The 18,411-nt window shown below is 35.2% G+C and overlaps 1 protein-coding gene across 1 annotated transcript in view; it reads right to left on the bottom strand.

Annotated features, from left to right (window-relative positions):
- Window positions 1–18,411, bottom strand: part of LOC123536293 (differentially expressed in FDCP 8 homolog) — an 83,010-nt gene that overhangs the window by 20,482 nt on the left and 44,117 nt on the right. Inside the window, exons 5-7 of the mRNA XM_053528779.1 lie at window positions 8,601–8,745; window positions 2,575–2,739; window positions 1,229–1,356 (exon numbers count right to left, since the gene is read on the bottom strand). Of these exons, the coding sequence (XP_053384754.1) occupies window positions 1,229–1,356; window positions 2,575–2,739; window positions 8,601–8,745 (438 nt within the window). The remainder of the gene's footprint in view (window positions 1–1,228; window positions 1,357–2,574; window positions 2,740–8,600; window positions 8,746–18,411) is intronic.

The following is an 18,411-nucleotide window of genomic DNA, read 5'->3' as shown; positions in this document are numbered from 1 at the left end:
TGACAAAATTAAATGGTTTCACAGTACTCTTAAACAACATTCAGTTTTGGCTTGGGTTAACAACTCGACACCAACTGGTTTTTATACTACTTAAGGTAAACATGCTATATCTAAATGAAAACATATAAAACAAGAGGGTCATGATGACCATGGATCGCTCATTGATTAAATGAGCTACATAGACAAGGGTAAGAGATCAGATAAGAAAGTCAAATATAAGTAACAACTGAAATCTTTTCCCAGTTGTGTGAATATGTATCAAATGTCAAACTGATGCTAAAATATTAAGAAAGTAGGTCAGTAGGTCACATTCATGGTCACTGAAAGTCAGTTTTAAGATTGGTGTGCAAAACTGTAAATGTCATCCAAATTTCAAGGCTGTATCTTAAAAAAAACAAGAAAGTAGTTCAGTAAGTGATGGTTACAGTCAAGTGACCCCTAATTACTTGTAGTCATCAGGTAAATATAATTGAACAGTCTAGGAAATATGACCAGATAATAATTGAAGTATTTTTTTCTATATAAGTCATACAAGTGACCCCTGGGACTTCACCCCAGGGGCATAATTTGAACAATCTTATTAGAGAACCATTACGCAATGCTACATACCAAATATCAAAGGCATAGGCCTTGAACTTTCAGACAAGAAGATTTTAAAAGTAAAACTTGGGACTCCCTGGGTGGGGCCTTTTTCCCCTTAGAGGCATAATTTGAACAATTTTGGTTGAGGACCACTAGGCAATGCAACACACCAAATATCAAAAGCCTAGGCCTTGCAGTTTCATACAAGAAGATTTTTAAAGTTTTTTCCTATATATGTCTATGTAAAACTTAGGACCCCCAGGGTGGGGCCTCTTTTCACCCAAGGTAATAACTTGAACAATCTTGCTAGAGGACACCACAAGGCAATGCTACATACCAAATATCAAAGGCCTAGATCTTGTGGTTTCAGACAAGAAGATTTTAAAGTTTTTTCCTACACAAGTCTATGTAAAACTTGGGACAGTCTTCATAGAGGCCCATTAGATAATGTCACATGCCAAATATTGAGGTTCTATGCCTAGCACTTTTGGACAAGATTTTTTAAGTTTTTCCTTTCAGTTGCCATGGCAACCAGTTCTGTGTGGAATTCAATTCTTTGAACAATTTTGAAAGGGGGCCACCCAAGGATCATTCCTGTGAAGTTTGGTTCAGGTGAGCTAAAACTTCCCATGTTTGCAAGTCTTACCTTCCATTCATCAAAGTCCCAGTTGTGGAGAACTCGAGCAGGTATCAACATGTTATCATTCCAATGACACAGCTCACAGTAAAAGTTCCCTGAGTAATCACATAAACGAGGCTCACTAAATCCAGACTCTAAAATGTTCAAACAAAATCTCAGAGAATTTATCGACAAAAAAAAATTACACTATTATTTATCTTTCACCAGAACTTCTGGTTATAACTTACTACTGTCAAAATAGGACAGAGGGACCTCTGTAAAGTCAGACAAACATAACAAAGTAATTCCAGTTCAATGTGATACCATTTAAATTCGCTGGCATGAAATTTTGTGCAAATGGCAAAAAAGACATTTTCGCATCTGCTTTAATTTGTGCATTTCCAATTCGAGATAGATTTTTTTTTAAAATATCTATTTTTCTCAGAAATCGCCAGCATTGCATGTGTCACTACCATGTACCGCTCATCTGATTTTTTTGTCCCTGTGTAACAGAAATATTGTCCTACCCATGATTTTCTAAGTCCAAAATTCTTGCAAAAAGCAATGAAGAGTTACAGTAATTGCTGTGCAGTGTCAGCTTTTAATGGCAAATAACTGCTCCAAGTTTTAAAGCAGCAGCTTTGACCGTTAAGGAGAAAAGTTGACCTAACGCAAAACTTAACCAAGAAATCTGATATTTTCTAAGACCGAAAGGGGCCATAATTCTTGCAAAAAGCAGGATGGAGTTATGTTTCTTGCTGTGCAGAATCAGCACTTTATGGTGAACAAGTGTTGCAAGTTTTAAAACAATAGCTTTGATAGTTTAGGAGAAAGGGTGACCTAAACACAAAACTCAACCAAGAAATCTGATTTTCTAAGTCAATAATTTTTGAAAAAAGCAGGATGGAGTTATGATTCTTGCTGTACAGAGTCAGCTTTTGATGGTGAACAAGTGTTGAAAGTTTCAAAGCAATAGCTTAGATAGTTAAGGAGAACAGTTGACCTAAACATAAAACTTAACCAAGAAATCTGATATTTTCCAAGTCAAAAGGGGCCATAATTCTTGCAAGAAGCAGGATGGAGTTATGTTTCTTGCTGTACAGAGTCAGCTATTGATGGTGAAAAAGTGTTGCAAGTTTTAAAGCAATAGCTTTGACAATTTAGGAGAAAAGCTGACCTAAACATAAAACTTAACCAGGCAACGCCAAACCAACACCAATCAAGTGATGACAACTCTTCATTTTTTTCCAAAAAGACAGCAGTAGCTATAAAAATTCATAGTTTTAAGCTTTTATGGTTTTTTTGCATTGTTCAGTTGCAAATGAAAGCAAAAACTCTTCAAGAACTTCATTTGTGATAATTACAATACTTACTAAATGATATAGGTCCCCTGCACTCAGCACATCTGTAATTTTGTGATGACAGTCCCCTTTCAGGACATATATCAAGGCAATAAATTGGGTCTTCCTGAACCTTTACATAGGCACACGTTCTTGTAATCTGGTTAAGGCACTTTTCATGGGAACAATAGCCACATTCTGTAGATAAAATATGTTAACAATAAACTCATTATGCAGATAAAACATGTTAACAATAAACGCATTCTGTAGAGAAAATATGTTAACAATGAACACATTATGTAGGCATAGGAAAAAGAGATCAATATAATTGCACCTTTACTAATCCTACCAGGTGTTCTGTATTACAAAAGTGCTTCTATTGTGACATTTCGATACAAGCAAAACTGTATTATCTGCACTATAAAATACTTACTGGTATTTCATTTTATTATCGGCTTGTTAAAAGTTATTTTTTACCATAAGTAAGTTGACAAAATCATAGGAACCAGTGGTTCAGGGTTAAATCAAACACATATTAATAAATCCTAACGATTTTGTTGTGCAAAAATGTATATTATTGTGTTTTAAACCGTTTTCGTTTTCTACTCTATTGTGTAATTGCAAGGGAAGTAAACTAATAAATATCTCTGCTTTAAAGTACTAGCCCAAGGCAAGAGTTGACATTATTTGCGGATCACAACTTTGAATTAAATATTAAAATTTCTGTTATTGATATTAGCAAAACTATCATACACTGCACATTTGTGAAATCATTTTTGTTAATTTCAAGGACTTGGAAATCAATTTCTAGACTTTATTTAATGTATTTCTATCAATGAAAATGTTACGGTCTATCTCTACATTATGCAGATAAAACATGTTAACAATAAACACATTCTGTAGATAAAACATGTGAACAATATACACATTATGCAGATAAAACATGTTAACAATGAACATATTCTGTAGATAAAACATGTTAACAATAAACACATTATGCAGATAAAACATGTTAACAATAAACGCATTCTGTAGAGAAAATATGTTAACAATGAACACATTATGCAGATAAAACATGTTAACAATGACCACATTATGCAGATAAAACATGTTAACAATAAACACATTCTTTAGATAAAACATGTGAACAATGAACACATTATGCAGATAAAACATGTTAACAATGAACATATTCTGTAGATAAAACATGTGAACAATGAACACATTATGCAGATAAAACATGTGAACAATGAACACATTATGCAGATAAAACATGTTAACAATGACCACATTATGCAGATAAAACATGTTAACAATAAACACATTCTGTAGATAAAACATGTGAACAATGAACACATTATGCAGATAAAACATGTTAACAATGAACATATTCTGTAGATAAAACATGTGAACAATGAACACATTATGCAGATAAAACATGTTAACAATGACCACATTATGCAGATAAAACATGTTAACAATGACCACATTATGCAGATAAAACATGTTAACAACAAGAGTGCAAGAATGTCACAATATACGCCCGTCACAGCAAATTTCTTTACTCTAGCACCTGTATTTGCAAATGGAATTTTAATTTTGTGGTTGTTTAGTAATAACTAAGTGTTTTGTTTTTCTAAGTCCACAAAAAAACTCCTTACCAGGTAGAGATACCTTAAAATACACCTAAAATTGGAAAGTAACATCTATGTTGTACCACAGAAAAGTGGTCTTGGTTTTTCCCTACGGTCAATTATAAAAAAGTTACAATATAAGTTATTTATAGTAACAACTAAGGGAAGTTAATCTTAAAAAAAAAAAAAAAAAAAAAAAAAAAAATCAAAAAAAAAAATTGTAAGTCCTCACAAAAATCTTTACCAGGTAGAGACTGGTCAAAATACACCTCAAAATTGGATGTAGCATGCATGTTGTACTACAGAAAAGTGGTCTCGATTTTTCCCTACGACTAGTAATGAAAAAGTTACAATATAAGCTATTTATAGTAACAACAAAGGGAAGTAATTCGAAAGAAGGGAACTGCGCATGACACTTCGTCTCATGATGGTGTATAATTGTGTCAAGTTACATCAAAATCTCTCCATGCATGAAGAAGAAATGCTTCGGACAAAGTCATTCTTGTATCTGACCTTTGGCCTCTAAGTGTGACCTTGACCTTAGACCTAGGGACCTGGTTCTTGCGCATGACACTACGTCTCGTGGTGGTGAACATTTGTGCCAAGTTATATCAAAATCCCTCTATGCATGAAGAAGAAATGCTCCGGACAAGGTTTTCATTCTTGTATCATTTGACCTCTAAGTGTGACCTTGACCTTAGACCTAGAGACCTGGTTCTTGCGCATGACACTCCGCCTCATGGTGGTGAACATTTGTGCCAAGTTATATCAAAATCCCTCTATGCATGAAGAAGAAATGCTCCGGACAAAGTTTTCATTCTTGTATCCTTTGACCTCTAAGTGTGACCTTGACCTTAGACCTAGGGATCTGGTTCTTGCGCATGACACTCCTTCTCATGATGATGAACAATTGTGCCAACTTTCATCAAAATCCCTCTATGCATGAAGAAGATATGGTCCGGACAAAGTCATTCTAGAATTTGACCTTTGACCTCTAAGTGTGACCTTGACCTTAGACCTAGGGACCTGGTTCTTGCGCATGACACTCCGTCTCATGATGGTGAACAACTGTGCCAAGTTTCATCAAAATCCCTTCATGCATGTAGAAGATATGCTCCGGACAAGGTCTGTGGACGCCGCCCGCCCGCCCGCCAACCCGCCCGCCCGCCCGCCCGCCAGGGGCGTTCCCGTAATACGTCCCGTTTTTCAAACGGGCGTATAAAAAACACATTCTGTAGATAAAACATGTGAACAATGAACACATTATGCAGATAAAACATGTTAACAATAAACACATTATGCAGATAAAACATGTGAACAATAAACACATTATGCAGATAAAACATGTTAACAATAAACACATTCTGTAGATAAAACATGTGAACAATGAACACATTATGCAGATAAAACATGTTAACAAAGACCACATTATGCAGATAAAACATGTTAACAATAAATGCATTCTGTACATAAAACATGTGAACAATGAATACATTATGCAGATAAAACATGTTAACAATGAACACATTCTGTAGATAAAACATGTGAATAATAAAAACATTATGCAGATAAAACATGTGAATAATACAAACATTATGCAGATAAAACATGTTAACAATGAACATATTCTGTAGATAAAACATGTTAACAATAAACACATTATGCAGATAAAACATGTTAACAATAAACACATTCTGCAGATACAACATGTGAACAATGAACACATTATGCAGATAAAACATGTTAACAATGACCACATTCTGCAGATAAAACATGTTAACAATAAATGCATTCTGTACATAAAACATGTGAACAATGAATACATTATGCAGATAAAACATGTTAACAATGAACACATTCTGTAGATAAAACATGTGAACAATGAACACATTCTGTAGATAAAACATGTGAATAATAAAAACATTATGCAGATAAAACATGTGAATAATACAAACATTATGCAGATAAAACATGTTAACAATGAAACCATTCTGTAGATAAAACATGTGAATAATGATGTTTGTTTGTTTGTTTTGGGTTTAACGTCGCTTTTCAACAGTATTTCAGTCATGTAACGGCGGGCAGTTAACCTAACCAGTGTTCCTGGGTTCTGTACCAGTACAAACCTGTTCTCCGCAAGTAACTGCCAACTTCCCCACATGAATTATCAGAGGTGGAGGACTAATGATTTCAGACACAATGTCGTTTATCAAATAGTCACGGAGAACATACGCCCCGCCCGAGGATCGAACTCGCGACCCCGCGATCCGTAGACCAACGCTCTTACCTACTGAGCTAAGCGGGCGGGCTTGAACACATTATGCAGATAAAACATGTGAACAATGAACACATTCTGTAGATAAAACATGTGAACAACGAACACATTATGCAGATAAATCATGTCAACAATGAACACATTCTGTAGATAAAACATGTGAACAATGAACACATTATGCAGATAAAACATGTTAACAATAAACGCATTCTGTAGATAAAACATGTGAACAATGAACACATTATGCAGATTAAACATGTTAACAATGACCACATTATGCAGATAAAAATGTTAACAATGAACACATTTTGTTAATAAAACATGTGAACAATGAACACATTATGTAGATAAAAAAAATGTTTACAATGAACACATTCTGCAGATAAAACATGTGAACAATGAACACATTATGTAAATAAAACATGTGAACAATGAACACATTATGCAGATAAAACATGTGAACAATGAACACATTATGCAGATAAAACATGTGAACAATGAACACATTATGCAGATAAAACATGTTATGCAGATAAAACATGTGAACAATGAACACATTATGCAGATAAAACATGTTTACAATGAAAACATAATGCAGATAAAACATGTGAACAATGAACACATTCTGTAGATAAAACACAATGAAAACATTCTGCAGATAAACATGTTCACAATGAACACATTCTGTAGATAAAACATGTTCACAATGAACACATTATGCGGATAAAACATGTTAACAATGAAAACATTATGTAGATAAAACATGTTAACAATGAACACATTCTGTAGATAAAACTTGTTAACAATGAACACATTATGCAGATAAAACATGTGAACAATGAACACATTCTGTAGATAAAACTTGTTAAAAATGAACAACATTATGCAGATAAAACATGTTAACAATGAACACATTCTACAGATAAAACATGTGAACAATGAACACATTATGCAGATAAAACATGTTAACAATGAAAACAATATGTAGATAAAACATGTTAACAATGAACACATTCTGTAGATAAAACATATTAACAATGAACACATTCTGCAGATAAAACATGTGAACAATGAACACATTCTGTAGATAAAACATGTGAATAATAAAAACATTATGCAAATAAAACATGTTAACAATGAACACATTCGGTAGATAAAACATGTGAACAATGAACACATTATGCAGATAAAACATGTTAACGATGAAAACATTCTGTAGATAAAACATGTGAACAATGAACACATTATGCAGATAAAACATGTTAACAATGAAAACATTATGCAGATTAAACATGTGAACAATGTACACATTCTGTAGATGAAACATGGAACAATGAACACATTATGCAGATAAAACATGTGAACAATGAACACATTATGCAGATAAAACATGTTAACAATGAAAACATTCTGTAGATAAAACATTCTAACAATGGACACATTATGCAGATAAGACATGTTAACAATGAAAACATTCTGTAGATAAAACATGTGAACAATAAACACATTATGAAAATAAAACATGTTAACAATTAACACATTCTGATAAAACATGTTAACAACATCCATGTTATGTCAATAAAACATGCTATTAATATCCACAGACACTAAATATGAAGGACAGATTTGACACCTGAGCTCAATTTGTACATGCCTTTTGTTCATCCTCTCATACCCCTATAAGCTAAGTTTAAGTAAATTCATTGAATTGTTATTAAGTTATGCTCTAGACATGAAATAAAACAGGCAGACCTTACTATGAACTTGGCCTTTGACCTACTGACCTAGTTCATGCACTAGGAAAAATATGTCATCACCACCTACCTATACAGCAAGTTTTTTATTCAGTTGTGCTCTCAACATGAAATATGACAGACAAATTTGACCTTTAAGCTCCATTTCTGACCTTGAACTATAATCTACCAATACTGTCCATGCACTCTGCACATAATCTCATCATCATTTACCTAAATACCAAGTCTAAAGTCAGTATCTTGAATGGTTATGCTTCTGACCAAAAATATGACAGATGGACACCCTGACGAGCATATAGTAAGTGTTGAACAAAACATGTGACTTCTAGAACTTTAACTGTGAAATTGTTGATAATGCCTAATGGCTATCTAGGTGATCAAAATAGCTCAACTCACCCGAACATTTATACCATTGTTGTAAGACTCCCCAAATGACAGCATTACATTTCTCACAGTAATGTTTAGAACCTGACCCAGAATGAAGTACAAACTTGTGACCTACTGCCAACTTCACACCTTCCTGCACAGGTTCTGGACCTTCCTACAATGGAATAATTGCATTCAATATTACACTGTGGCCCATGCTACCATGGAATATTGCATTCCTTATTACACTCTGTAACCCCCTACATGGAATAATGCATTTCTTATTAAACTCTGTACCCCCCTACATGGAATAATGCATTTCTTATTAAACTCTGTACCCCCTACATGGAATATTACATTCCTTATTACACTCTGTAACCCCCTACATGGAATAATACATTTCTTATTAAACTCTGTACCCCCTACATGGAATATTACTTTCCTTATTACACACTGTAACCCCCTACATGGAATAATGCATTTCTTATTAAACTCTGTACCCACTACATGGAATATTACATTCCTTAATACACTCTGTAACCCCCTACATGGAATAATGCATTTCTTATTAAACTCTGTACCCCCTACATGGAATATTACTTTCCTTATTACACACTGTAACCCCCTACATGGAATAACGCATTTCTTATTAAACTCTGTAACCCCTACATGGAATATTACATTCCTTATTACACTCTGTAACCCCCTACATGGAATATAACATTCCTTATTACACTCTGTAACCCCCTACATGGAATAATGCATTTCTTATTAAACTCTGTACCCCCTACATGGAATATTACATTCCTTATTACACTCTGTAACCCCCTACATGGAATAATGCATTCCTTATTACACTCTGTAACCCCCTATATGGAATAATGCATTTCTTGTTACACTCTGTAACCCCCTACATGGAATTATGCATTTCTTATTACACTCTGTGACCACCTACATGGAATAATGCATTTCTTATTACACTCTGTGACCCCCTACATGGAATAATTGCATTTCTTATTAAACTCTGTAACCCCTTTCATGGGATAACTGCATTTCTTATTACACTCTGTAACCCCCTACATGGAATAATTGCATTTCTTATTACACTCTGTAACCCCCTACATGGAATAATTGCATTTCTTATTACACTCTGGTCCCTCCTATATGGAATTATGCGTTTCTTATTACACTTTGTACCCCGAACATGGAATAATTGTATTTCTTATTACACTCTGTAACCCCCTACATTGAATAATTGCATTTCTTATTACACTCTGGCCCCTCCTACATGGAATATTGCATTTCTTATTACACTTTGTACCCCCAACATGGAATAATTGCATTTCTTATTACACTCTGTAACCCCCTACATGGAATAATTGCATTTCTTATTACACTCTGGTCCCTCCTATATGGTATATTGCATTTCTTATTACACTTTGTACCCCCAACATGGAATAATTGCATTTCTTATTACACCCTGTAACCTCCAACAATGGAATAATTGCATTCATTCTAACACTCTTAACCCTCCTATAATAGAATAATTGCTCTCCTTATTTCATTCCATTTCCTTCTAAAATGGAATAATATCACATTTATTATCACATTCTGAACCCTCCTAAAATGGAATAATATCACATTCATTATCACATTCTGAACCCTCCTAAAATGGAATAATATCACATTCATTATCACATTCTGAACCCTCCTAAAATGGAATAATAGCATTCATTATCACACTCTGAACCCTCCTATAATGGAATAATTGCATTCATTATTACATACATTCTGAACCCTCCTAAACTGAACCCTCCTAAAATGGAATAATATCATTCATTATCACACTCTGAACCCTCCTATAATGGAATAATATCATTCATTATCACACTCTGAACCCTCCTATAATGGAATAATTGCATTCATTATCACACTCTGAACCCTCCTAAAATGGAATAATATCATTCATTATCACACTCTGAACTCTCCTATAATGGAATAATAGCATTCATTATCACACTCTGAACCTTCATAAAATGGAATAATAGCATTCATTATCACACTCTGAACCCTCCTAAAATGGAATAATAGCATTCATTATCACATTCAAAACCCTCCTAAAATGGAATAATATCATTCATTATCACACTCTGACCCTCCTAAAATGGAATAATAGCATTCATTATCACACTCTGAACCCTCCTAAAATGGAATAATAGCATTCATTATCACATTCCAAACCCTCCTAAAATAAAATAATATCATTCATTATCACACTCTGAACCCTCCTAAAATGGAATAATAGCATTCATTATCACACTCTGAACCCTCCTAAAATGGAATAATATCATTCATTATCACACTCCCTCCTAAAATTGAATAATAACATTCATTATCACACTCTGAACCCTCCTAAAATGGAATAATATCATTCATTATCACACTCTTAACCCTCCTATAATGGAATAATATCATTCATTATCACACTCTGAACCCTCCTAAAATGAGATAATAGCATTCATTATCACACTCTGAACCCTCCTAAAATGGAATAATAGCATTCATTATCACATTCCAAACCCTCCTAAAATGGAATAATATCATTCATTATCACACTCCCTCCTAAAATGGAACAATATCATTCATTATCACACTCTGAACCCTCCTAAAATGGAATAATAGCATTCATTATCACATTCTAAACCCTCCTAAAATGGAATAATATCATTCATTATCACACTCTGAACCCTCCTAAAATGGAATAATATTATTCATTATCACACTCTGAACCCTCCTATAATGGAATAATATCATTCATTATCACACTCTGAACCCTCCTAAAATGGAACAAGTGAATGAAGTATTGCCATGCAATACAAAGTCCCCTACTGGAAGGCACCTAATTTTCTCTACTGCAGTATAAAATAATGAACTGATATCTGTCAAGATGTATAAGCAGTATTGTACTATATATACAATATGTTATAACAAAACACATGGATTAAAATTTGTATATATAACAAGAGGGCCATGAAGGCCCTGTATCGCTCACCTGACCTATTGACCTAAAGATCATCAAGATTAACATTCTGACCAAGTTTCATTAAGATATGGTCATAAATGTGGCTCTAAAGTGTTAAATAGCTATTCCTTTGATTTGGCCCTGTGACCTAGTTTTTGACCCCACATGACCAAGATTCGAACTTGACCTAAAGATCACCAAGATTAACATTCTGACTAAGTTTCATGAAGATACAGTCATAAATGTGGCCTCAAGAGTGTTAACAAGCTTTTCCTTTAAATGACCTAGTGACCTAGTTTTTGTCCCCACCTGACCCAGATTTAAATTTGACATATAGATAATCAGGCTTAACGTTCTGACCAAGTTTCATTAAGATACAGTCATAAATGTGGCCTCTAGAGTGTAAACTATCTTTTCCTTTGATTTGACCCTGTGACCTAGTTTTTGACCCCACATGACCAAGATTCGAACTTGACCTAAAAATCATCAAGATTAACATTCTGACTAAGTTTCATGAAGATACAGTGATAAATGTGGCCTCTAGAGTGTTAACAAGCTTTTCCTTTGAAATGACCTAGTGACCTAGTTTTTGATCCCATCTAACCCAGATTTGAACTTGACCTATAGATAATCAAGATTAACATTCTGACCAAGTTTCATGAAGAAACAGTCATAAATGTGGCCTCTACAGTGTTAACAGTTTTTCCTTTGATCTGACCTGGTGACCTAGTTTTTGACCCCGGATGACCCAATATCTAACTCGTCCAAGACTTTATTGACGGTAACATTCTGACCAAGTTTTATTAAGATTGGGCCCAAATTGTGACCTCTAGAGTGTTAACAAGCTTTTCCTTTGATTTGACCTGGTGACCTAGTTTTTGACCCCAGATGACCCAATATCGAACTCATCCAAGATTTTATTGAGGGTAACATTCTGACCAAGTTTCATTAAGATTGGGCCAAAATTGTGACCTCTAGAGTGTTAACAAGCTTTTCCTTTGATTTGACCTGGTGACCTAGTTTTTGATCCCAGATGACCCAATATCGAATTCATCCAAGATTTTATTGAGGGTAACATTCTGACCAAGTTTTATTAAGATTAGGCCAAAATTGTGACCTTTAGAGTGTTAACAAGCCTTTCCTTTGATTTGACCTGGTGACCTAGTTTATGATCCCAGATGACCCAATATCGAACTCATCCAAGATTTTATTGAGGGTAACATTCTGACCAAGTTTCATTAAGATTGGGCCAAAATTGTGACCTCTAGAGTGTTAACAAGCTTTTCCTTTGATTTGACCTGGTGACCTAGTTTTTGATCCCAGATGACCCAATATCGAACTTGTCCAAGATTTTATTGAGGGTAACATTCTGACCAAGTTTCATTAAAATTGGGCCAAAACTGTGACCTCTAGAGTGTTAACAGTCAAATTGTAGATGACGACGACGACGCCGCCACCGCTGACGGACGACGGACACAGGGCGATCACAAAAGCTCACCTTGAGCACTTTGTGCTCAGGTGAACTAAAAACCTACAGTTGTTTTCATATGGCATAATTTTTCACTACTATGAGAAGGATTGTTAAATCGCTATCCAAAAAACTAACAAGAGGACCATGATGGTCCTGAATCGCTCACCTCTTCCCACATGACCCAGTTTTGAGTATGACGTCATTATTTGACATAGTGACCTAGTTTTTGAGCTCATGTGACCCAGTTTTGAACTTGACCTAGATATTATCAAGATAAAAATTCTGACCAATTTTCATGAAGATCCATTGAAAAATATGGTCTCTACAGAGGTCACAAGGTTTTTCTATTATTTGACCTATTGACCTAGTTTTTTAAGGCACCTGACCCAGTTTCAAACTTGACCTAGATATCATCAAGGTGAACATTCTGACCAATTTTAATGGAGATCCGTTCAAAAGTATGGCCTCTAGAGAGGTCACAAAGTTTTTCTATTTTTAGACCTGCTGACCTAGTTTTTGTCCGCACATGACCCTGTTTCGAACTTGACCTAGATATCATCAAGATGAACATTCAGACCAATTTTCATACAGATCCCATGAAAAATATGGCCTTAAGAGAGGTCACAAGGTTTTTCTATTATTTGACCTACTGACCTAGTTTTTGAAGGCACGTGATCCAGTTTCGAACTTGACCTACATATCATCAAGATGAACATTCAGACCAACTTTCATACAGATCCCATGAAAAACATGGCCTCTAGAGAGGTCACAAGGTTTTTCTATTTTTAGACCTACTGACCTAGTTTTTGATCGCACGTGACCCAGTTTCGAACTTGACCTAGATATTATCAAGATGAACATTCAGACCAACTTTCATACAGATCCCATGAAAAATATGGCCTTTAGAGAGGTCACAAGGTTTTTCTATTATTTGACCTACTGACCTAGTTTTTGAAGGCACGTGACCCAGTTTCGAACTTGACCTAGATATCATCAAGGTGAATGTTCTGACCAATTTTCATGAAGTTCTCATGAAATATATTGCCTCTAGAGAGGTCACAAGGTTTTTCTATTTTTAGACCTACTGACCTAGTTTTTGAAGGCACGTGACCCAGTTTCGAACTTGACCTAGAAATCATCAAGGTGAACATTCTGACCAATTTTCATGAAGATCTTGTGAAATATATGGCCTCTAGAGAGGTCACAAGGTTTTTCTATTTTTAGACCTACTGACCTAGTTTTTGAAGGCACGTGACCCAGTTTCGAACTTGACCTAGATATCATCAAGATGAACATTCAGACCAACTTTCATAAAGATCCAATGAAAAATGTGACCTCTAGAGTGGTCACAAGCAAAAGTTTACGGACGGACGGATGGACGACGGACGACGGACACCGCGCGATCACCAAAGCTCACCTTGTCACTTTGTGACAGGTGAGCTAAAAAACTATATAAAAACCTACAGTTGTTTTCATATGGCATTTTTTGGCTGATTATCAAAAAAGGTATCATATAAGTTATTTATAGTAACAACAAAGGGAAATTAATCCTCAACCAGGTAGACATAGGTCAAAATACACCTAAAAATTGGATGTAACATGCATGTTGTACCACAGAAAGCTGGTCTTGATTTTTCCCTACGGCCAGTAATAAATAAGTTATAATATCATCTATTAATAGTAAAACAAAGGGACGTAATTCTAAAAACAAGGGTGCCTCATGCTGGTAAACATTTGTGCCAAGTTACATCAAAATCCCTCCATGCATGAAGAAGAAATGCTCCGGACAAAAAAATTCTTGAATTTGACCTTTGGCCTCTAAGTGTGACCTTGACCTTAAACCTAGGGACCTGGTTCTTGCACAAGACACTCCGTCTCAAGATGGTGAACATTTGTGCCAAGTACTATTAAAATCCCTTTAAGGATTGTTGAAGAAAAAGATTGGACAAGAAAAAATCCCTTTTGGCCTCCAAGTGTGACCTTGACCTTGCAGCTAAGGGCTCAGGTTTTGCGCATGACACATTGTCTCATCCAGGGGAATACTTGTGCAAAATGTTTTGCATGACAAAGTTATAGACTGGAGAGGCAGAGATAGGTCAAAATACCATGAAAAATTATCATAAAATACTCGGAACCCTCCTAAAATGGAATAATGTCATTCATTATCACCATCTGAACTCTCCTAAAATGGAATAATACCATTCCTTAGTACAATCTGAACCCTCCTACAATGGAACAAGAGGGCCATGATGGCCCTATATCACCGGAGTTTAGTTGCTAGCTTGAACAAATGCCTTTGCTATAGCTTCAAAAACAAACAAGAGCTGTCACAGGAGACAGTGTGCTCAACTATTTCGATGTCGATAGTGAAAATGGGCATATCTGAGGAAGCTGGGGCTATCACTGGAGCAATGGTGGATGAAGATATTGCACAATAGCTCGAGTCTGTGTCAAAAATATTACGTAACAAGAGGGCCAAGATGGCCCTAGGTCGCTCACCTAAGAAACACACCATAACAGTGTAAAACATGTTTGACCTAGTGATTTCATGGAAACAAATATTCTGACCAATTTTCATTAAGACTGGACCAAAAAATTGGCCTCTTGCGATAAAACAAGCATTTTCTTAGATATGACCTAGTTTTTGACCCTAGATGACCCATGTTCAAACTCGACCTAGATTTTATCAAGGCACTCATTCTGACCAAAACTCATGAAGATCAATTGAAAAATACAGCCTCTATCACATACACAAGATTTTTCTTTAATTTGACCTAGTGACCTAGTTTTTGACCTCAGATAACACATATTCAAACTCGACCTAGATTTCATCATGGCAATCATTCTGACCAAATTTCATGAAGATCAATTGAAAACTACATCCTCTATTGCATACACAATGTTTTTCTTTGATTTGACCTAGTGACCTAGTTTTTGACCCCAGATGACCCATTTTCGAACTTGGCCTAGATTTTATCAAGGTAATCATTCTGGCTAAATTTCATGAAGATCAGTTGAAAAATACAGCCTCTATCGCATACACAAGGTTTTTCTTTGATTTGACCTAGTGACCTAGTTTTTGACCCCAGATGACCCATTTTCGAACTCGGCCTAGATTTCATCACGGTTATCATTCTGACCAATAATCATGAAGAATAATTGAAAAATACAGCCTCTATAGCATACACAAGGTTTTTCTTTGATTTGACCTAGTGACCTAGTTTTTGACCCGAGATGACCCATTTTCGAACTCGGCCTAGATTTCATCAAGGTTATCATTCTGACCAATATTCATGAAGATCAATTGAAAAATACAGCCTCTATCGCATACACAAGGTTTTTCTTTGATTTGACCTAGTGACCTACTTTTTGACCCGAGATGACCCATTTTCGAACTCAGCCTAGATTTCATCAAGGTTATCATTCTGACCAATATTCATGAAGATTAACTGAAAAATACAGCCTCTATCGCATACACAAGGTTTTTCTTCGATTTGACCTAGTGACCTAGTTTTTGACCCGAGATGACCCATTTTCGAACTCGGGCTAGATTTCATCAAGGTTATCATTCTGACCAATATTCATGAAGATTAATTGAAAAATACAGCCTCTATCGCATACACAAGCTAAATGTTGACAGACGACAGACGACAGACGACAGACAGACAGACAGACAGACGACGGACGCCGGACATCGAGTGATCAGAAAAACTCACCTGAGCATTGCTCAGGTGAGCTAATAAGAGAGATAAAGATAAAGTGCATCAAAACACTAAATAAGTGTAATTCTAAGCAAAAAGGGGGCATAATTCATAAAATATTGGTGCAAGAGTTATGCACCTTGTGTCATATGATATGGTTGATGATGTGGAACAACTACTTCAAGTTTGAAAACAATAACCTGAAATTCTAACTAAAAGTGGGGGATAATTCATTAAATATTGGTACCAGAGTTATGGACCTTGTGTCATATGATGTGGGTGATATTGTGGAACAATATTTTAAGGTATTGGACCCGTAACAGAGTACCTCCTTTTTGAAGAGTATTCAATTCATACCATAAACCTACTTTGACTGCAATTTGCAGGGGGGCGTAGGTTCAAGCCCCAGTGGGACCAAATTATTTTTTTCCCTTTATTTCTAGTAAGTTTTTTCTTCTTTCAAATTTATTATGGATGTTTTGTACAGAAGTGGAAAATTTTCATTTTATAAGCGATTTCTTGCTGTTCAAAGTGAATTTACCTCTGAATCAGGAGGGGTAGGGTTAGACATCTTTAAAAATACCGAGTTACATGCGGTAAAAGTTCTCTATTTTGCCTTCATTCTTTAGATTACATATTGTGGAAGAAATGCAGGTAGGTTTTACTTCTGCCCCAAAGTTATTTTTGAATGAAGTGAGCAAAATTCAAAACAGACCCACAGGATTCGACCTTAATTTTTCAATGTTGGAGTTAGAATTCCGTCTCATTAAATCTGTTTACTTGAGGCACCCTAGAAAAAAAAAGATATTTACGGTCTTATTTTGTGTTTTATAATTGTTTAACAATAGTTTCATGTTTCTTTTATTATAATTAATGCTGTAATGAATTCTCTGCAAACGTTTTAGATAGTGGCAATCACACTGAAATTTGTCTCTACTTGAGCTTGAGGAAATACCATATATAATACAAAATTTACAAAAACGGCATGGTAAAAGTTGTTTAAAATTTGCAACACAGTGCGAAACATGGTCAACTTTAAGAATATACCAAGCAAATGCCATTTTTTAAACATTGCTATTAGGGGTCCAATACCTTAAGTTTGAATCAAATCTATTTAGTAACAAAAAACGCGGCAATGCCATGAAACCAGGTTTTCAATACTTTTCATAAGAATAAAAAAGTATACTGAATCACAGTGCACCACTTTAAAGCACAACCCTAACCCTAACCCTATTTTTAGTAACAATGACCTTGACCTTGATCCCAGAAACCCCAAAATCAATCCCAAGCTACAACTTTATATAAGTTTTCTATACACCAAGTTTCATCATGATAGCTCATTCCTAAGTTAAGTTATTGACCGGAAACCCTTTTTCTATTTTAAGTAACAGTGACCTTGACCTTGACCCCAGAAACCCCAAAATCAATCCCAGCCTTTATCTTGATATAAGCTACATACATACCAAGTTTTATTAAAATATCTTTACCGAAACAAAAGTTATTGACCGGAAACACCAGTTTGACGCCGCCCGCCCGACCAACGACATACCCCAATCTAATAACTCAGGTTTTCGTTGACAAATTACTGAGATAGAGTGAAAGTGCATCGAAACTTTTACCTGAAATTCTAAGTGAAAATGGGAGATA

Source organism: Mercenaria mercenaria, chromosome 17 (genome assembly GCF_021730395.1).
Source record: "Mercenaria mercenaria strain notata chromosome 17, MADL_Memer_1, whole genome shotgun sequence".
Lineage (NCBI taxonomy): Eukaryota > Metazoa > Mollusca > Bivalvia > Venerida > Veneridae > Mercenaria > Mercenaria mercenaria.
This window is presented reverse-complemented; position numbering and strand designations above follow the sequence as displayed.